At 40.4% G+C, this 21,931-nt stretch overlaps 1 protein-coding gene and 1 long non-coding RNA gene across 6 annotated transcripts in view; one reads left to right on the top strand and one right to left on the bottom strand.

The window, feature by feature from the left end:
• The window catches only part of CHN2 (chimerin 2), a 286,428-nt gene extending 272,444 nt beyond the window's left edge, over positions 1–13,984 (top strand). For all 5 annotated transcript variants that reach the window (XM_069958724.1, XM_069958727.1, XM_069958725.1 and 2 more), the window contains 4 exons: positions 5–82; positions 6,789–6,926; positions 8,688–8,793; positions 9,833–13,984. In XM_069958724.1, the coding sequence (XP_069814825.1) occupies positions 5–82; positions 6,789–6,926; positions 8,688–8,793; positions 9,833–10,004 (494 nt within the window). In that variant the 3' untranslated portion in view covers positions 10,005–13,984. The remainder of the gene's footprint in view (positions 1–4; positions 83–6,788; positions 6,927–8,687; positions 8,794–9,832) is intronic.
• The window catches only part of LOC138783700 (uncharacterized), a 106,559-nt gene that overhangs the window by 55,439 nt on the left and 29,189 nt on the right, over positions 1–21,931 (bottom strand). The window lies entirely within an intron of this gene.

Raw genomic sequence — 21,931 nt, 5'->3', positions numbered from 1 at the left:
TTAGGCTTAAAGTCAGAGGGGCTGTACAGAGTCTCGGGTTTTACTGAGCACATTGAAGATGTAAAATTGGCCTTTGATCGAGGTGAGCCATCGATGCAATCATTTATTGCTAAGTGCCAATGTGGACATGAATTTTAGGAGAGCATCTGTAAAAAAATTTGTAACTCGAAACCAAATACCTGAAAAAACACCCCAGTCACATAAGAGCAGAGCCATAGTGGTGACATTTTATGGCTATGGCACATGAAACCAGTGCAGGGATAAGCTTGATATATCAGTTAGACACTGAGGAGCTAAACCATCAAACCCATGGATCCTGAGATATTTTTTACCTAAGTTCTAAAATGTATGTACATGATGCGGTTTTTTGGTGCATTTCTGTGTCCATTTTGTGCACAACAAACCTAAAACAGCTGTCTGTGGATAGATGCCTGACCTTGGTATTTCCCTTGTTATGTCACAATACTCACAAAAAGGTTAGACTTTAACACAAAAGGAGCCACTCTGGTATTTCCCTTTTTATGTCCTAATATTGTTAAAAGTTGTGATCCTAAACCAATGCTGCCAATGGGGCTTGCCCCACTGCATTGCAGCCATATCGCTGTAAATGTAGTGAGGGGAGGAGACAGCATAGTGACATCACTACATTCTCCTCCTCTTAGAGTACAGCGGGTGACAACAGGGACGGATTAACTTTACCATAGGCCCCGGGCTGTTCACCAAGCCTGGGCCCCCCATCCCACTGTAACTATGGCAGCACTGGCGTGGTGTTCATAGTACAGGATAAATAATGCCATGATGCCCTCATTTGTACAAAATTGCAGTAAAATAGCAGCGTTTTTTTGCAAATCATGGCAGAACTTTAGCCAGGAGACAATACGCTACTGAAAGTATAAGTCTTTTTAGGTGGCCATGGGCCCCCCAGGAGCTCAGGGCCCCAGGCTACCGCCCAAAACGGACCTATTATAATCCACTACTGGGTGACAATATCACTTTTTGTGCGGTTCTCCGCATCATCCCCAAGCTTAGATGTGCACATTTTTGTATAAAACTTGTCTGTGTCTACTTTCTGCATTAAAATCGCTTCATTTCATGGCGTCCAACTTCTGTGAAGTCTTGCCTAGTTTACACTGTTAATCGAGTAAAAGAAGCGAGAGTAAAGGGGAGTTACAGTATCACTTTCATGAAACAAACCAAGGACCAGCGGGCACCACTAATAAGCACAAATGGAGTGCAAACAGCACACACAAACCATATAGCACTAACAAACCAATAAAAAAAAGTTGCGTACTATAGGAATGCAGTTTCATACATTACTCTTAGTACAGAAACATAACTATTATTGATTACAAATGAAACTCCAGATATTGGTACTAGGGTAGTATAATTGCGTAGGTCCCTGTGGGTGCAAAAACCACATATTGACAAATGGATCTTTCAGATACGGGTCATTAGACCTGTGGGCCAGGGAGGATCTTTGGACGTAATCCAAAAATGTGGTTGTATTACTTATACCTGAAAATTTGATATTGGCAGCAGACATCTCTGGTACTGTCTTATTAAATTTAGGATAAATATGGGCCCAAGTGTTTTAGGGACACAGAGTGAGACCTTGAACTAAGACTGAATCCATGATAAATTGCCAAATATATAGTTAAATAAAGTTACAAAGATTTGAATAAAAAAATTACCTTTTTTTAGATGCAGAGAACTTCCTGTTAATCTGGATACGGCACTAAATGCCATTATTTTCCATGACGACTAAAAATGTTCCATTAATATTTGATATTAAACATAAAACACAATCTGATATTATGGCCATGATGGAAAAGGGGATAGGAGATTGAATTTCACCACCACAATGTGCATTGCAGTCTGTTCATTGGAGCTGAAAGTTTTAAAACTGCTCTGTGATATTGTAATGAATCCTGATAGTACAAATAAGAAGTCATCTTAAAATATTCATGTACATGGTTGTCGGAAAAATGGTTTTGGGTTTCACAAAGTAGCTGTGTCTTTTCATAAAACAAAGCCTAATCTTATTACCTGCATAGCCATAAAAGAGTATAAAATGTAGCGGACCTTCACCCAGCACATTCCTCTGACTTGAGCTTTGGCTGATTTTAAAGGGGCACTCCAGCAGAAATCTTTTTCTTTCAAATCAACCGGTTTTAAAAAGTGTTATAGATTTTCAATTTACTTCTATTTAAAAATCTCCAGTCTTCCCATAGTTATCAGCTGTTGTACAGTATGTCCTGCAGCAAGTGGTGTATTCTTTTCAGTCTGACACAGTGCTCTCTGCTGCCACCTCTGCCCGAGACAGGAACTGTCTAGAGCAGAACAGGTTTTCTATGGGAATTTGCTATTGCTCTGCACAGTTCCTGTCTCGGACAGAGGTGGCAGCAGAGAGCACTGTGTCAGCGCATGTTGTGTGAAACGATTGTAGCCGGTCTAATTTTACCCATTACCATGTGATGGAATAAACCCGTTCTAAGGACTCTATATGAATGCTGTACAAAAGGTCTGCAGAGCACCGTATATACTGGTATAACCAAGTCAGCAGCGGTGAGGACTGATATACAGTGTTGCTGATAGTTAATAGTGCCAAGATGGATCTCTGTGTATGCACTCTGAGATCTAGGACTGTATCCAAGTATTACACCTCGGGCAATCGGGATGGAATTAATCTTTCAAGACAAAAAGAATGTCATGTTACAAATAAGTACTGACAAGTACTAGGAAGGAAATGCTTTTCACAGGCGCCATCTACAGATAGATATAGCTAGAAGATGGGTAGATAGATAATGATACAACAATGATATTCATGCAGAAGCACAGTTATTTAAACATGGTGAGAACCGAATAAACGTCACCAATTGCTTTGTTTGTTAATAGCTATAAGATTTTTATAGTTTATTTGGCAGAAACCGGATTGTACAGGGGAACAGAAGCTGCGTTGTCACATGGTCAGTCCATGTGAAACAGGTGCGGCATGTTTTGGATCAGACCCTGCTTATATGAATGGATTTTACTGATCCCCTGTTGACAGAGCCAATTCATTGAGAAATGGCATTCATGGAACAAAAGATCAGTTTAATGTCCTGATGGGTGCAGCTGCTGTTTTTTGTTTCTAAAATGATTTTAATTGTTTATTGGGAGTGTAGATGAAAGCATTGCAAATAGTCAAGCACATCATTATTGCGGCTAGAGTTAATAATACAGCGCAGAGAACTCAGTACTAGCACCTATTCACAGCTACAGGGCATGCATCACAGATTAGGCGCTTATCTATAGAGAAATGGAGAGCAACCTCCCACCACTTTGTATAATGTCTTGTTCAATGCGTCTTCAAGATCAAACTGCTGAAATTATAGCGAGCATATCCTGCTTATTATTGTAAGGATTGTCTGGTTTAGAAAGCCAGGGCAGTCTGAGTTAACAGAAGGGGGTCTTTAGGTCAGTACCTCCACCAGATAGGTTGTTTCACACAGACGCACAATGATCTGAACTGACAGCTGCTACTTGGGCTCATCAGAAACAAGGACCTAAAAACCCTACAAAAAAAGCATGTTGTGTGTGGGACCTTCTCACTCATGCACAGAGCAGGCAGAAGCAGCACTCACGTTCTAGCAGTCGACTTCCACCGATTAAAATGTTTGATGTCTCTTTGATATGTCAGAAGTTTTTAAAAGTGACAGGTACATGTTAAAGGGGAACTCCGGATAAGAAAAACTTGTTTTCTATTAAAAGTACCTTAAAAGTTATATAGATGTGTCTATACAATGTATTACTGTATCTGTGCGGTTCTGCCACACTGGTAGCTGATAGAAATCCAGGAAGTGAAAAAAATGGCCTCTGTGCCAATCCACTTTTTCTCCTGCTCCCGCTGCTCTCCCCCCTTAGGAGACAAATATTCCATGTATCTGTCTCACATTGTGTGTGTTTGCTGGCAGATGATGCAGACAGGGGGCAGGGCGTGATGTCACAGGAGACTTGGCTGGATCCCCCAATTCCCTAAGTGATCCACCATCTCTGACAGGCCAGAAGCAGCTGCTGCACTAATTTTACTGATTGTGATGGGTAGGGGACTGCATTGCATTCTGGGAACTGCTCAACCAGGGAGTACAGAAATACAATACACAAACCCCCAAACAAAATGGAACAAACCCCCCCCCCCCCAAACAAATGGATTTTTGGTAGTTTCAAAACTGGGATAGACAAGTAAGTAATGCTATATGCTTCTGCAGAAGTTTCATTTTTTTTAACCTCTACCTGGAGTTCCCCTTTAATGCCACAACTATAGTGTTCAGCTGACCTGTCAAAAGTGAATAGAGGCCGCACAGAACTAGCTCCATTGTGTGCTATGGTGAATTTGGATGCTGGCGGATGATATTTTCATCTGGCCAATACTGTAGTACGAGCTGAGATGAACCTCACTGACACCGGCCAGGTCACAGAACGGCCAGTGTCTTACTGTGTGTGAACCCGGCCATAGGCTTTTTTCCTTTTTTTCCGGCAGCCCTAGAGCGACATTAAACTTCTGCAGCTGCTGGGTGTTTGGGTTTGGAGAACATAGCCTAACCCAAACAGTTTGACGGGTGTGCACAGTAAACATTAATGGGCATTTAATAGAACACTTAATTAAGGCCCCTTTTCACATGATGTTTGTGATCTCCATTTGGCAGTACAGGAAGGCAGATATATATCGGCATGTCATATGTCATCTGGGATCTGTGAGAAGAAACCTCTCCGTGTCAGAAGCACGCAGAGATACAAAGATCTATAAAATATGAATTAAAAATACATTCATGTATTCCATGTACAAGCCAAAAATATGTGGCAGATTAGTGAATCTGGGGCAATTAATAATGGATTTTATAGAATACTGATTTTTATATAAGGTATTTCATTTTGCATTTGTACAATGTGTCCGGCTCTTAGCCATGTGTGCTATGTGTGTGTATTCAGGAATATTACATTACTTGAAAATTTGGGAAGTCTGGAAAAGTGTTTAAAAATAGTAGAGCAGGAAGACTGGGGCCAGTCTTTTACTGTATGTCCAGTTGACATACCACTGATTAAAGTAATGTATATTTATAGAAAACTATTTCCCCCCCCACTGATTTCCAGAGCCGTCCTGGTTGTAGAGGCATGTCTAGAGCGCGCTCAATAGTACTTTACATATTTCTCTTATCTATATTACTGGAGTGTCAGCATCTACCACCCAAGTTGTTCCATGTCTCTCTGTAACCAGCGGACTGGGTAATAATCAGTAACAGTTTCACTAGATGTATACTCATACCATTAGTGTGTGCTGATAAGAAATGCATCAGGGCTTAGTAATACGAAGGCCACATGGATTAAATGATCTTAATATTTGCAAGAAATATACAGAACCCACCTGAATTCATACATACGGGGGCTTGGTACTATGGAGACACACGTCCACATAAATGGTCCGTGCACAGACTATATACTGCGGACCGGACCTCAGAGCTCCTGACATCATGATTCATTATGATTCTGGAAGCTTCAAAACTGTTTAATGGGTTACCATTTTTTCCTTTCAAAATCAACTGGTGTCAGAAACTTATTTATATTTGTAATTTACTTCTATTTAAAAATCTCAAGTCTTCCAGTACTTTTCATCTGTTGTATGGCCTGCAGGAAGTGGTGTATTCTTTCCAGTCTGACATAGTGCTCTCTGCTACCACCTCTGTCCATGTCAGGGACTATCTAGAGCAGCAGCAAATCCCCCATAGAAAACCTTCACACTGGACAGCTTCTGACATGGACAGAGGCAGCAGCACAGAGCATTGTGTCAGACTGGAAAGAATACACCACTTCCTGCAGGACATGCAGCAGCTCATAAGTATGGGAAGACTTGAGATTTTTAAACAGAAGTAAATTACACATCCATATAATTTTCTGACACCAGTTGATTTGAAAGAAAACAATTTTTTACTGAATAACCCCTTGTGGACATGTCACTGGTAAAGTGTTTGAGGGGAGATACATCTCACCTAGGTTACTGCCCTTCCCTCCCCCCGATCCAGTTCAGGTTTTGGGATCAGGTGAGATCTCACCCTAATCAGCCTCAGAAGGTAAAAGCCCTGCAGAGGGTACAGGTCCTTGCTCTCAGCCAGGAGTGAACAGCCTGCTTGCTCTGTTTGCTGGGAGCAAGGGATACCACCGCTGCTGGGGCTTATTCATACCCTGTGATACTGTTTATCGAAGTGACAGATAGGTGATCTGTTTTGTTAGTAAGTGCCCAGACGGGCAGGACCTTTTGTTTTGTTTTGTTCTTAAAAGCACGGTGTTGCTATATTTCTGTTATGATGGACTGTTTATGTTTTTATAAGTCCAAGTCTGCTGTGAACTGTGTCCAAACACACCATCCCCCGGGAAGATCCCTACACCCTTTAAATCTCCACACTGATGTACTGACACAAGAAGCCCATCTATGCCTAATATCTTACATAATTTTAGTCCACATATAGATGGAAAAAGGCTCTACAAAGATCAGGCTCTCATTCCCCTAATATTAGTTCTGTTCATAATGCTGTGTTGTTCTTTTTACTGCAGATTCTTCTGTTTGGTTTTGTTATTTTTCTTTTCTTTTTTCCTTTTGAAAGAACCACAAAACCACATCAATACTGTGAAAGATGGACATTTCTTTATTGTATCCATTCTACAAACAAATGTCCATTGTTTTTCACTGTATGGCATTATGTGGTGACAGTCAGACATGTTTATGGATATGTGACATTCCTCTGTTTTTTTTACAGATGGCGACAAGACCGACCTCTCCAGCACTATGTATCCAGACATAAATATCATCACGGGGGCACTGAAATTATATTTCAGGGACTTGCCGATTCCAGTGATCACATATGACACGTATTCCAAATTTATTGAAGCAGCAAGTAAGTGTACATGGTCTCTGACCCTTGAAGGAATGCTTTAAGTCAAAACATACATTATGTCTAGTCTAAAGCAAGGCAGATTGACTGTCTCTATAGTGTTCTTTGAAGGGGTTATCCACCCTCCAAAAAAAATTAAAATAACAGGTCTTAAGGTCGTGAAATAACAGAAAAACCTTTATTCCTTGTTCTTTTATAACTGTGGTGATCCAGCATAGATGGAAACCAGTGGCCTTTACTGATATATTATGTAAAATTAAACATACGGTATTTCCAATGTACAAGTATTTCTTAAAATTTATCATTTGAAATATATAGACACACTAATCCCCCCATGTGCTGCTTTGTTTTATTTTCTGTTGCCCTTGGTTACCATTGATTTCTGTGTTCTGAAACAGGCTCTATTAGGATTCTGTTCTTTTATGGGACAGGGAAGATTTTACGCATGACTCCTGCTGCTTCGTGTTTTAAAGTGCTTACCCCAAGATAAAATGTTAACAGGATAGTGGATAACTAGTTGATCGGTTGGGATGAGCGAACCAGCCGAGGTTCGGGTTCGTATGAACCTGAATTATCGGTGTCTGATTCCCACTGTCTGCCCGCTCCGTGGAGAGGGTGGATACAGCCCGAGGACCGCCTAGAAAACTGGGATACAGCCTATGGCTATGGCTGTATCCCAGTTTTCCAGGCGGACCTCAAGGTTGTATCCACCCTCTCCACGGAGCGGGCAGACAGCGGGAATCAGAAGCCGATAGTTCAGGTTCAAACGAATCCGAACCCCAGCCGGTTCGCTCATCCCTATCTGTCAGCTTGGACCCTCACCAAGTCTAAGAACTGAGGACAAGTGTCCCCCAAATGCAGGCCGAGCGCTCTATTCATTCTTCATTCTGAGCATTGCCAAGTATTGAAACATGGTGTAAACCTAGCCCCAGTCTATTAGTTTTTCTGGGAGTGTTTCTTTAGGTTCTTTCATAGATATCATGTGATTAAGGTGATGTTTGTAGACCATTCATCAAGCGATAAGACTGGTACTCAGCTCTGTGTTCCTTTGGGGTGCATCCCACTTGGCATCTTGGAGTGGTGCACTTTGGACTTGTACAGCTGATTTGGCCATGGTGTGATCAGAATTTGCCAGTTGGCTGCCGTCACGTACTGATAATGAAAACAGTAGTTTGCATTCTGCCATCGAGCTAGATTAACAGGAAAGGTTATACCAGGGACACGAGAACATAATCACAGGGCCGCATCCTCTGAGTCATGGCAGCTAAACTGCACACAGACAGAAAAATGCACATTGACCCTGACATTTCACCCAGCTGAACTTCAATGACTGAGGGGCTGGAGTCTAACAGTATGTCAGATGTAGCCACACTAATGAGTAATCTTTAAGGCAGCCCTTTACAATTCAGTGCATACATATACAATCCTAATCAGAAGAGCCAGTGGAGCCTCATTTAAGAGTCCCAAAACACAGGACTAGCCAGATATCCCTCCGGGAAGGACCCAGTCAAGGGAATGCTCCTGTAGGGAAACCACCAAAACTACTATATTTAGTGGCCCTATAAGTCAAAGTAATGACAAGGGAAAAACCAAGGCCAGGTATCCCTCTGCAGACAGCTGTTTCAGGGTGTTTCTCTTCATCAGTGTCGAGCAAGATTCTTAATCAGAAATAACAGAGGGGGGGTCCACACATAGACCATTAAAAATGACTCAACAGATATTATTGTGAATATTATGTAATGTATTGTAACCGTCTTATTTTAGAAATATCCAACCCAGATGAGACATTGGAAGCCATACATGAAGCACTGATGCTCCTGCCTCCCGCACATTTCGAGACTCTTCGGTACCTCATGATCCACCTAAAAAAGTAAGTATCTTCTTTTTGCTGCACTTTAAAGTTGACTATATAACATTGTGTGATGTGGAGTAAAAAATATATGTTAAGCAAAAAATATCTAGCAAACCTTTAAAAAAACAGCTATGTAGCAACGTGTAATGACTGGCCCTGTGCAGTGCTGTGGAATATATTGATGCTATATATTTAAAAAAAAAAAAAAAAGCAATTATTATTATTACATATTCCTGCATCATTCTGTACACAAATAAGGTAAAGGGGGAGCAGGAGGGCCAATTTTTTTTGTTCACTTCCTGGATGTCAATCAACTGTGTATTTTTTTTTATAGAAAATAATTTTCCATATCTGGAGTTTCCCTTTAAGGGGTTAAATCCAGTGGCAAAAATGGGCAACTTTGTTGTGGCTACAATGTCACATGCAAGCTAGGACAAGGTAGAACCTCTCAAGTACATGTTTGCGGATAGCCGGATTACTAACAATAATAATGAATGCTGGTAAACAATGACTTTAGCCTTCAAACAGTTGAAGGTTAAACCCCTACAATCTAATAGTGGTGGGCTATTCTTAAGATAAGCCATCATCAGGATGGATGGATGAGTTATTTAAGGGGGAACTATCAGCAGGTTAGATGAATCTAACCTGCCGATAGCCCCTTATATAGCCTGGGACGCTGAGGAGGAAGATATGTGTGTTACCTTCCTCCTCGGCACCAGTTCCGCGCTGTTAATCAGAGTAATCTTTGCTTTGGTGCACTGTTAGCACTGCCACGTCCTCAGCCGGCTCGTTCTAATGATAATCACTGGAGCGGGTGGGCTGCATGACGCGGCAGTGCTCCTAACCATGCACCGGAGCAAAGATTACTCCGACTAACAACGCAGAACTGGTGCGGAGAAGGAAGGTATTACACATACCTTCCTCCTCAGCATCCTAGGTGCTATAAAGGGCTATCAGCAAGTTAGATTTGTCTAACCTGCTGATAGTTCCCCTTTAACTTTAAAAACCAGAATAATTTATTGGCTTTTCATTAACTGCCTCTTCTGCTTAATTTTAGGGTTACACAGAATGAGAAGGAGAATCTGATGGGGGCAGAAAACCTCAGCATTGTCTTTGGCCCAACCCTGATGAGACCTCCAGAGGAGAACGCCATGACATCCTTAAATGACATGCGGCATCAGAAGCAAGTCGTGCAGCTACTGATACAGAATGAAGACGTTTTATTCTAAACCTATGAAGGATTGCTTTTTGCAGTTATTGCTTTAGAGAACCTGAAGCAGCAAAAAGATTCATAATAACAAGTTCACTAGCTGAACTTTAGTATCTGTTATACCGCAGATACAGCACATGCCAAATTATTTGATGTAGCATATGTCTCATAGACATATGAACATATCTCCTTTAGAGAAGGAGGAAGATTCAGAAAGATAATCCAGCCAAGGTGTTTCTGTTTTTAATTTTTTGCCTTTTAAATGTGTTTAATAATTACAAGTCCTCCCAATCTACGACCTGTCAGGGCATGCTGGGAGTTGTAATTCTGCAACCACTATTGGGCTGCAGGTTTCAGATCACTTTGTTATCCTGTAAAAGAAAGCATACAGTATTTTTAGAGTAGCATTAGGCCCTCTTCAGTTCACATTAATGGTCTCTGCTTACCATATATGACTGAAAAATCTCCTGATCCATGCTCTGCATGTGCATACAGTATAAGGCTATGTTCACACTACGTAAAAAACACGGCCATATTTCATAACATCAGCTGTAATTGTGCAAACAGCAGCCGTTATTTCTGAAATAATGGCCAATGTTTGCACAATTATGACCAGTGTTATGAGTTATGGCCGTGTTTTTTTTACGTAGTGTGAACCAGTCCTAAAAGACTATAGGTCTTCATTGGCTTTATACATCAGGTACCTTTCTGATATATACAGAGACCATTATTCTAAACCGAACAGGCCCTTATTCATATATATCTATTTTCTGCACTGTATAATCTATACAATGTCTTTTTGGATATTGATAGATTAAGTATCGGTTATTGAGCCATTTCTCAAACATATCAGTCAGCATTGAAAATTACTATTAAAACCCTCATAAATATTGTCTTAAAAATATAAATATTTATTTTATCTACTGATTTATTTGTGTACTTATTAAAAACTTAATTCTGCCATACTAACTGCAAGCACATATCATATAATAGTATAACAACTACTTGTCATGTTTGGGTGATCACTATTTAAAGGGACTCTAACATGTATTTCATTTTAGTTTCCTAACTAGATTTAAGCCTGTAAAAAATGTGCTCTTCTTATCTTGTCACTATTTATTATTGTTTTTAAAAACATTTCTGGTGTGGATTTAATGGAGGTATACAGTTTCAATATGAATACAGAGCCCTATCAGTGTGCGCCCTGTCCAGGGCTGCAGCAATTCTATGAAGTAGTCAAAAAATGCCTTCTTTTAATAATGAGATGACTCTGCTGACTATGCCTCAGTCTGTACAACAAAGCTGACACAGTTCTTTTTTTATCCCTCCATCGCATACAATAGGCCTGACAAGCACATTTCTTTTACTTTCATTTCTCCTTCCTCACCAGATTGTGAGGAAATCCCTTACCTCCAGGTAGTCTCCTGTCTCTAGCAGCTCTGTGAAACCTCATACCACAGTTACATCAATTACATCCCTATGAAGGTCACTGATCACTTTTAGAGCACTGAAATTATTATATGTATATGTATTATTATATAGGTATTTTTCTAGCCTCCGCCTAACAGTCACAATGTTTGTGAGCTCATTAGAACTGATATTGTATGTGATGGAGTTAAATGAATAGTCTGAAAATAAGGTTTGTAGATTTACAACAGCTGGAAAGCCACAGGTCGTGTGCCCCACTGCTTTATAAGAACCCTGCCACATAGAACACACAATCGGATATGACGACATCATGTTCTAGAACAAAAGGGACTGAGCAAACTGATATATATAGTGTTGTGGGGAACAATTCAGTATATTCTATACAAGTGGTTTGGTCCTAATCTGTGACTGACAACTATCCCTGTATGTGTTCTTATACATGCAACACTGTAAACCATTGAGTAGGACTGGACTCCTAAAATGTACCTATTTTGACACGTCTGTGTGACTGATACACTTTATTATCAGGGGTTATCAGGGAAATAGAAAAAGTTCTATCAGTTCTGCTTCCCGATGCTCCACTTTCTCCCTCTGGCCACCTTGGAAGGGGGCGGATTCATGTTGCGGGCATTGCATACACCCACACACAATAACCGTTAGCTGCCCAACATCATCCCAATGTTGGTAACATCAGGCAGCTATTGAACATTAAACCATACTTACAACATGCACCCACCCCCTCTCCAGAGGGGAGAAGTAGAGTGCTGGGTAGTGGAACAAGTAGGTTCTTGAGATAAGAAAACCACAAAGGCGCTTGGGTTTACACAAACCCGAATGTTCCCCCTCATTTTATTACCGGTGGCTGAAGAAGTTGGATGTATGTTTTCCAGGCAGCCTTAGGGCTGCATCTAACTTATTCAGCCACCGGTAATCAAATGCAGAGCATTTGGGTTTGGACAAACCTGAGCATGATGGAGGTTTGCTCATCTCTAATATGATTATTTCTGCACCCCTTAACCCCTTTAACTTTATAGACAAATCTTCTTTATACACAAAACTGTATATCAGGTTGCTTAGCTACTCCGGCTCTATAACATAGTAGACTGGATAGTAAACAGGTTAGTTTTAAATCCATCCTAATCAGTCAGCCGTAAACATTAGAATTTAAGCAATTTTGAGTTTGTAAACAGGAAAGATAGTAGATTTTGGGCTTTCTATGTCTTGACATAGAATCTTGGATAAGACAGGGTGTAGCAAACATGGACCTCAAATCTACCAATAAAAGTGAAATATTGCATTGTAAAAGCCTTAAAATAGCTTTTAAATCGAGAGGTTTGTCATGAGTTTGGGCTTGTCAGATTACGTTGTATCTAATTTAGTAAATGTCCAGATAATGTAACATTGTTTTTAGAATGTCTGACACATGTGATACGGTTAAAAGCTAATTTGGCAGCTCTCTTCCTGCAGGGATGAGGACAGAAAGACAAATGTAGTTTTCCGGAAGATACTGAAGTGCGGTATCCTGTTAAAATGTTAGTTTCAAAATTGTTTTGAATTTTGGCCATGCTTCATTGGCTCACGCAGAGGACAATGTAATGAGACGTTTCTTGCTGGATATATCATTTCTGGGATTAAATATTGAACCTTTAGCACTTTTTTCAGTCATTTAGTATTTGTTTTTGTTGTAGTGTTTATGTTCCATTTTACCATTATTATTTTTTTTGTAAAATGTGAGAAACGGTAAAGTGATTGGGATTTTGTTGTTTGTTTCTCTCCACCTAAACTTCTGCCACCTGCAAATAAATCTTAGAAGGCTACATATTGTAAATATTGCTTTCCTATATTAACAAAGGAGTATTCCCGTCCGGGACACTGTGGCAGGTCTCACCTCTGGGATCCCCCACTTATGAATAAGGGCCCCCTGGAGGAAGTCAGGAAGCTGAAAACACCAGGGTGGGCTTTTTTTAACACTTTGCGTAACTCCCAAAGAATTTGTTGGGTGTTACGTAAATAACATAGCACTGCGAACAGTGTTTCAATTCCCTGAGTTTCCCTGAGCCAACTTCTGGACTCTTCAACTACCCCAGAATATGAAGCATTGTGTAAATACTTGTTTAGGTGGAAACCATCATAAATATATTGATATAGTAAATATAAAAACAAATGCTGTGTTCACACTAGTGTCATGAATAATATTATTAAAAGAGCTATGACTGGTATTACCTGTCCATTTTCAAATGACTGATCCCATAGGTCAAGGTTAGGAATTCATCTGGGCTCCAGTATTTTTGACAACATCAACATCAAACCACAAACTATGCTATATTTGAGCCCAAAACCCACAAGGAAAAGGAAATGAACACTAGTGTGAACAGGGCTCTACACTTTCTCCATAAACCAGACAGAATAACCTGTTTAATGCATGCCATGAGCATTTATGATGTTTTCTATTGTGCTGTGCGCAATTTGTTCATTTGTTTTTCTATGTAAGTCAGGGTATTTTTCTTATTTAAAATGAGAACAGAATGATCAAACTGGTTTATTGACCCTAATAAAGCTTCCTATATATGAGGGGAATTACTGTTCATTTTGTGTTACCTACCAATTACATTTATTATTACGTTTGCACCATTTTGAATGCATTTTCACATATGTGTGTTGTATATTTATTACCTATTTGCTCCAGGATTTGGCATCTTGGGGGTGTTAAAAGTTAGCTTGGTTAGCTGGTCTGTCAGAATGTGGATACCTTTTTTAAAGGGGTTTTCCAGCCAAAATATATTGATGAGCCATCCACAGTCCATGAGTCAGTGATCAGTAGGGTACTGATACCCGTCACCCATGCAGATCAGCTCTTCAGTGCCCACATTACAAAGTGTCTTTCTTCACTGTGTAGGGTTGATGACACGTAACTGCAGCTCAGCTCATTTAAGTGAACAGACAGAATTTACAAATATTTATGCAACACAATTTTTTCAAAAAGTGGCAAAACAGTAGAAAAACTTATCTGTCTACATCTACAGAGAGATAAAGTGCCAGATTTTTAGCCTTTGGCAGTGATATGTTTATGTAACAGGTTTATACATATCGTAAATGTGAAGAAATAAATGTCAGATTATCTCTCAGTCTGTTGCTTCCAAATGCGGACAAAAACATGCTCACATGTAGTAGCCAATGGCCACAGGATTTTTCCATTAAAAGTGGTTTTGTCTGCATATGGGCCAATGTGTCTTTTTTTTTTGTTTTCTATTAAGATTTCAATTGTAGTTGCGCACAACAAGCCAATGTCTAGAAAGAACCCCCCCCCACACACACACACACACACACACACTTTAAAAAAACAAACAAACAAATTTCAGGCCTCATTCATGAAAACTAGTACAGACAAAATGCGGAATTGCTGGCCGGATTACTTTCTTTTTTCATTGTTACAATCTGATTCTTGCGTTTACACTTTTGTTGGTGCTAGTTTTTTTAAATAAATGAAGCCCTGTGTCTTGGAGATATATATATATATATATATATATATATATATATATATATATATATATATATCTGTCTTTATGGCTCAATATAAATTTAAATAAAGCATTAGCACTAAAGGGCTACACGATGACCTCCCAACAATCACTAAATATCTGCCTGCAACCTTGTTTCCCATAGAGATACAATGAGATCAGCTCCTAGTAACGCCATTATTTTACTGTGACTAAAGTGTCGTCTTACAGGTAATGTTATGCTCCTTTTGAGAGGACATATTTATGTAACTTTCTATTATTTTTATATGCATAAATAAAATATTTTGTCACTTTAAATAATTGCAGTGTTTCCAGAAATACTGTTTTCTCCCTTGCTGTGCTGTAAATATTTTTTTGTGTTTTTGTTCCCTCATATTGTTTAATTTGATGCTGTTAATAAAAAGTGATATGACATTATCGGACATCTACTTATTAGTCTTAATGAATGACTGGAGGAGATGTAATCGGAAATCAGGCTGTAAACCGTCAGCACAATATGGTTGTCACAAAAAAGCTTAGCTTATTCGTTTTACTGACAAATGTATGCTGAAAAAAGAAGATAAGCCATGGCCACAGGATTTAGAGTATGTTCACACTGAAGAAAAACGGCTGAATTCCACGGAGGAGTTCCTCACTGCGCAATCCCGTGTTGCACGGGAGCCACTCTCCGCTCCTGCTGCTCTTTGCTCAAAGAATTGACATGTCAATTCTTTGAGCAGAGAGGGACGGAAGCAGAGGCACGCGAGCCCTTCCATAGAGACACTGAGGCAGGAGGGATTCTGCCACTTTTACTCAGTGTTAACGGCCCCTAAAGCAGCATTCACATCTGCATCATTGCTTTCATTGTTAATAAAAATAATGAAGGGGCTGGATGCCAGATACCAACGATGCTCAACAGACGCCATGATTGTGATGTTATCTAAAGCTCTACCAATAAAAATAGCACTGACTGCTGCACTGTTATTTTCTTTTGGTGACAAGATACAATCAGAAGGTCCTATGTATATATTGCTAACTCATGAATACTCCCATCGACCCGTTTAGGGCGCATGCAGGTGTTCCATAGATATGGTCTGTGCGCAGACTATATGCTATGTATGGTATCTCCGAACTCCTGACATCATCAATCATTACGGGTACGTACAGAAGCGAGGAGATTTAACAGTTTTGGAGCTCACAGCATCATAATTAGTGTTCAAAGATCTTAGAGTTCAAAGATCTAGTCCGCAGAATATGGACCGTAGTTACAGTACGACACGTGTAATTGTGGCCTAAAGTCACTAAAATTGTTGCAGTTACATCACAAATGGCAAAGTCCTGTTATCGATCATGGATTAGCCTCTAGATTTGATGTATTTAGCTGTAGTAAACAAGGTCAGCCTAGTGTGATTGCTGGAGTGGACGGTTCCTTTATAATAACAGTTTAGAAGTACAGTGGTACCTTGGTTTAAGAGCGTTTTGGTTTAAGAGCTCACAGTTTTTCAAAATTGTGACTTGGTTTAAGAGCATTGCTTTGGTTTAAGAGCTCCCTGTACTGGGTGGGAGGGGGAGTGGGGGAGGGGCATGATCTGCATAGCAGGGTCTACAGCACTGTACTCTGACCCAGGAAGTCTTCCTCACCTTCCAAATCATAGCAGATCCACTTCAGGCTGGGGCTTGCATCAGTGGACAGGACTGTGGAGGTAATCTCTCCATAGCTGTAACCTCTCTCTCCCCGGACAGAGAGTGCTGCAGGTATGTGCCCACATCTGTCCTGCTTATTCCTTCATGCTCCCTGCAGTCTCTGTCTGCCCTTGTGTTTCTCATCCTCTCCATTACGGTACAGTAACTTATAATATCACAGATTCTGCTGTTTCTGAATGTTTGTTTCAACTGTTTTACATGTTATCCAGAATAAAAAATCATTATTTTTGGGGTGTGGAACCAATTGTCTGCATTTCTATGATTTCTTATGGGAAAATTTGCCTTGGTTTAAGAGTGGATTTGGATTACAAGCACGGTCCCGTAACCAATTATGCTCGTAATGCAAGGCACCACTGTAATATGTAGGAGCAATATCCTTCCAGTGTTTCTATAATCTATAAACTGAAATGGGGAACGTGTGGCCCACTAGCTGTTGCAAAACTTTTCCCAGACAAAGCCTTAACATGTTAAGGGATGAGCGAACCGGCCTAGGTTCGGGTTCGTATGAACCTGAACTCTCAGCTTCTGATTCCCGCTGTCTGCCGGCTGCGTGGAGAGGGTGGATACAGGCTGAGGACCGCCTAGAAAACTGGGATACAGCCTATGGCTATGGCTGTATCCCAGTTTTCCAGGCGGTCCTCAAGGTTGTATCCACCCTCTCCACGGAGCGGGCAGAAAGCGGGAATCAAAAGCCGATAGTTTAGGTTCATACGAACCTGAAACTCGGCCGGTTCGCTTATCCCTAAACATGATGGGAATTGTTGATTTATCTTGTACAGAAATGGTGCATGAATCCTAACACAACTACAACCTGAGAATTGAATCTACTACATCCTCCTCCTTACAATACCCCAGGAGGAGGTGTGAGGCATTGCTCTTAGACTGGAGAGTTTGTGGTCATCAGCAATTTTCTTTTTCCAATATATCTAATTTTCATTTTAGATCCCAGAAGCAATTCCCATAGGATCTTGCCCCTTGTAACAATTGCAAGTGAGATCTTGATGGACATATTGATAGATTAATGCACATTTGACCCTTCTTCATAAATATTCAGAATAATATAATAAATTGGATATATGTCCTTAGGCCCAAAGCCACATTAACACACAGAGGTGATTTAAAAAAAAAAATTCTCACCATATCTACATATAGTAGTATACATTACTGTTAGAGATGAACGAATAGTAAAATATTCGATAATTTTAAATTCGGTTCGAATAGCTCCCGATATTTGTATATTAGAATGAATATCAAATCCCATTATAGTCTATGGGAGAAAAATACTTGGGACCTGGAAATCAATATTCGACCACTAGGAGGTCACCAACTGTACAATGAAACCTCAGGAAATGATGCCAACACCTCTGGAATGCATATGGGACAGCAGGGGAAATATGCCTGGGTGCATCTAACACTAGTGATGAACGTAAAGTAGAAACATACGTTTCAGTCTAGTGGTACGCACTTGCGTAATATTAGCTTATATATTATATATATATAATATGTATAATATAATATATTAAAATGAAAGAGCTGTTCAACTCCTTTACAGGACGCAGACTGCGCAAATCAGTAGTAGCAAGATAACAGGTATTATCCCACAATCACAGTATACAGCAGTAGATGTATGAACACACTGCCTGTCTCACAGCTTCTAAATATATAGTTTTTATACTTTTAGCCCTAACAAGGACTTTTGGCATTCCCTTCCTACCTAACTTCACCTAAAAGCTTTCTCTCCCTTGTCTACAGTATGTCCCTCTCTAGCTCTAATCAACAAGTGACACAAATCTGGAATCAACTATTCTTATATTCAGAAGGTGACATAGTTTAGCCAGCCAATCACAGTTAGAGGTGCCCATGTTTATTGGCTGGAAAAAAGCGCCAGGAAAGGTGGGAGGGCGAATCGAATTTTTACTGTGCTATCGCTGGAATATTCGAACGCAATTGAATATTGAATAGTATATATATATTTACCTTTTTAATGTTCTTGTTTCAGCCAGAGTGTTTCATTTGTTTTTATCGGTAAGGCAGGTTAGGGCTATGTTCACATGCTTTATAGACAACGTCCATTCTATGTGAACGGCCATTGTTTAACACTACCTATGGCCGGAATTAAAAGAGAAGTCCGACTTCAGCCGACTTGCAGCAGGGGCAGAGGAAAGAGTAACAATAAAGTATTGCTTACCTCTCCCGGTGCCCGCAATAGGTAGCGGGACCAGCCTCGGGACCCCCTCTGGAAGATTTTGACCTTTTCCCTTTAGTTGTGATGGCATCATGACTCGGGAGGGAAATGTCCGTTCCAGCTAATGAACAGTCAGCTCAAACAATCAGTGACTGGAGTGGTGTCCCACCCCAGTCACTGATCCAGGTCGTGACATGTGCAGCGCTGGAGATTCCAGAGTCTGGCGGTCATTCAGGAGGGATGATCTGGGTTAACCGTATTGGGCAAATGTGGCTTTATGCTACAGTATTTTTGTACAAAACATTAAAATTGTTTATTTTTATTTTTTTTAACATTAAATGAGAATAACAGACTGGTGACTAAATCATCTATTAAAAAATTTCTAAAGATATAAACAACCGCTCGTCCCTCACTAGTTATAACAAAATATTCTCTACTATGCTGTTCCCTTTTTTCCTGTGTACTAGTTGTTTTGTGAAATGGTTTGTAATTTATAAATTGTAAAGCCAGGAATGACTGAAAAATCTTTTTCTGTACGCATGACGTATAAATATGCACAGACGTACAACGGCACAAAAGGAGCGGATTACCTAAATACAACAAACTGGCAATGTGACACTATTGGAACCTCAAAGGGAAGCTGCCCTATGGAATCGGCATACCAAACGTCTTTCATAGTTATAGTGCACTCCCTCACAGATAGCCCTGCTATGAAGTAAAAATAACAAATGAGGGATACTTACTTACTCCAATCCCCTAAAGTCCTGTTCAACCCTGTTCTAAATCTTTTACCATACAGAAATACTGTATGTACTTCCTAATAATGCCCCCTGTCTACATATATAGTAATAATGTCCCCCTTGGCCCCATACAGTAATAAGGTCCCCTGTGCCCCCACGTTGTAATACTGTCCCATGCCCCCATACACTAATAATGTCTGCTGTGTTCCCATGCGGTAATAATGTCCCGTGTGCTCTCATATAGTTATAACTAGAAAATGTACTCGGCGCTGCCAGGGTATAAAGTGTCAGTGTGTTAATTAGATTTATTCTAAGGTGCCCAGGAGGCCAATATATGTCCTTGTTTTTTTTGTTTAAGGGGAAATCGCCAGTAGCCCTATATGTCACTATATACCCAACAGTTCTGACTGTTTATGTAAATTGTAGCTTATGCACATTAGAAATAAACTAAAAACGTCAAACATCCGTCCTGTATACCTGTAGTGTATAGTTGGGGGGCTGTATACCTGTAGTGTATAGTTGAGGGGGTCCTGTATACCTGTCATGTGTAGTTGGGGTGGGGGCTATATACCTGTAGTATATAGTTGAGGGAGGTCCTGTATACCAGTAGTGTATAATTGGGGGAGGGGGGGAGCTGTATATCTGTACTGTATAGTTTGGGAAGTACTGTATACCTGCAGTGTATAGCTGGTAGAGGTCCTGTATACCTGTACTGTATAGTTGGGGGTCCTGTATACCTGTAATATATAGTTGGTGAAGGTGCTGTATACCTGTAATGTATAGTTGATGGAGGTCTTCTATACCTGTAGTTTATAGTTTAAGGGTCCTGGATACCTGTATTGTATAGTTGGTGGAGGTCTTGTATACCTGTAGTGTAAAGTTTGGAGATCCTGTATACCTGTAGTATAAAGTTGGTGGAGGTGCTGTATACCTGTAATATATAGTTGGTGGAGTTCCTGTATACCTGTAGTGTATAGTTTTGGGGTCCTGTAAACCTGTAGTGTATAGTTTGGGGTCCTGTATACCTGTAGTATAGAGTTGGTGGGGGTGCTGTATACCTGTAGTGTATAGTTTTGGGTTCCTGTATACCTGTAGTATATAGTTGATGGAGGTCCTGTATACCTGTAGTGTATAGTTTGGGGTCCTGTATACCTGTAGTGTATAGTTTTGGGGTCCTGTATACCTGTAGTGTTCTGTAGTATATAGTACAGGGGTCCTGTATACCTGTACTGTATAGTTTGAGGGTCCTGTATACCTGTAGTATAGAGTTGGTGGAGGTGCTGTATACCTGTAGTATAGAGTTGGTGGAGGTCCTGTATACCTGTAGTGTATAGTTTTGGGGTCCTGTATACCTGTAGTATATAGTTGGTGGAGTTCCTGTATACCTGTAGAGTATAGTTTTGGATCCTGTATACCTGTAGTATAGAGTTGGTGGTGGTGCTGTATACCTGTAGTATATAGTTGGTGGAGGTCCTGTATACCTGTAGTGTATAGTTTGGGGTCCTGTATACCTGTAGTATATAGTCTGTGGAGGTCCTGTATACATGTAGTATAGAGTTGGTGGAGGTACTGTATACCTGTAGTATAGAGTTAGTGGGGGTGCTGTATACCTGTAGTGTATAGTTTTGGGTTCCTGTATACCTGTAGTATATAGTTGATGGAGGTCCTGTATACCTGTAGTGTATAGTTTGGGGTCCTGTATACCTGTAGTGTATAGTTTTGGGGTCCTGTATACCTGTAGTGTTCTGTAGTATATAGTACAGGGTTCCTGTATACCTGTACTGTATAGTTTGAGGGTCCTGTATACCTGCAGTATAGAGTTGGTGGAGGTGCTGTATACCTGTAGTGTATAGTTTTGGGGTCCTGTATACCTGTAGTATATAGTTGGTGGAGTTCCTGTATACCTGTAGAGTATAGTTTTGGGTCCTGTATACCTGTAGTATAGAGTTGGTGGTGGTGCTGTATACCTGTAGTATATAGTTGGTGGAGGTCCTGTATACCTGTAGTGTATAGTTTGGGGTCCTGTATACCTGTAGTATATAGCTGGTGGAGATCCCGTTCACCTTTAGTGTATAGTGTTGGGGTCCTGTATACCTGTAGTGTCCTGTATACCTGCAGGGTCGTATTTACCATTAGGCACTCGTGGTCTGCCTAGGGCAGCACCTTGCATAGGGGGAGCACCAGGGAGCAGGCGGAAGGAAACAACTTTTTAATTTTTTTTATTTTTCTAGTCTTCCATCTCCTGTTCAGACTTGCCAGAAAATCTAGTGTCTTTTCGAAGGGGGGTATGGTAGTATTTGTCAGGTCTGGTGTGGCAGTGTTATTCAGTCACAGTATGGCGGTATTGGTTAGGTCTGGTATGGCGGTGTTATCCAGTCACAGTATGGCAGTA

The sequence above is a fragment of the Dendropsophus ebraccatus genome, chromosome 2, assembly GCF_027789765.1.
Source record: "Dendropsophus ebraccatus isolate aDenEbr1 chromosome 2, aDenEbr1.pat, whole genome shotgun sequence".
Lineage (NCBI taxonomy): Eukaryota > Metazoa > Chordata > Amphibia > Anura > Hylidae > Dendropsophus > Dendropsophus ebraccatus.
Note: the sequence above shows the minus strand (reverse complement) of the source record. Positions and strands in the feature narration are given on the sequence as shown.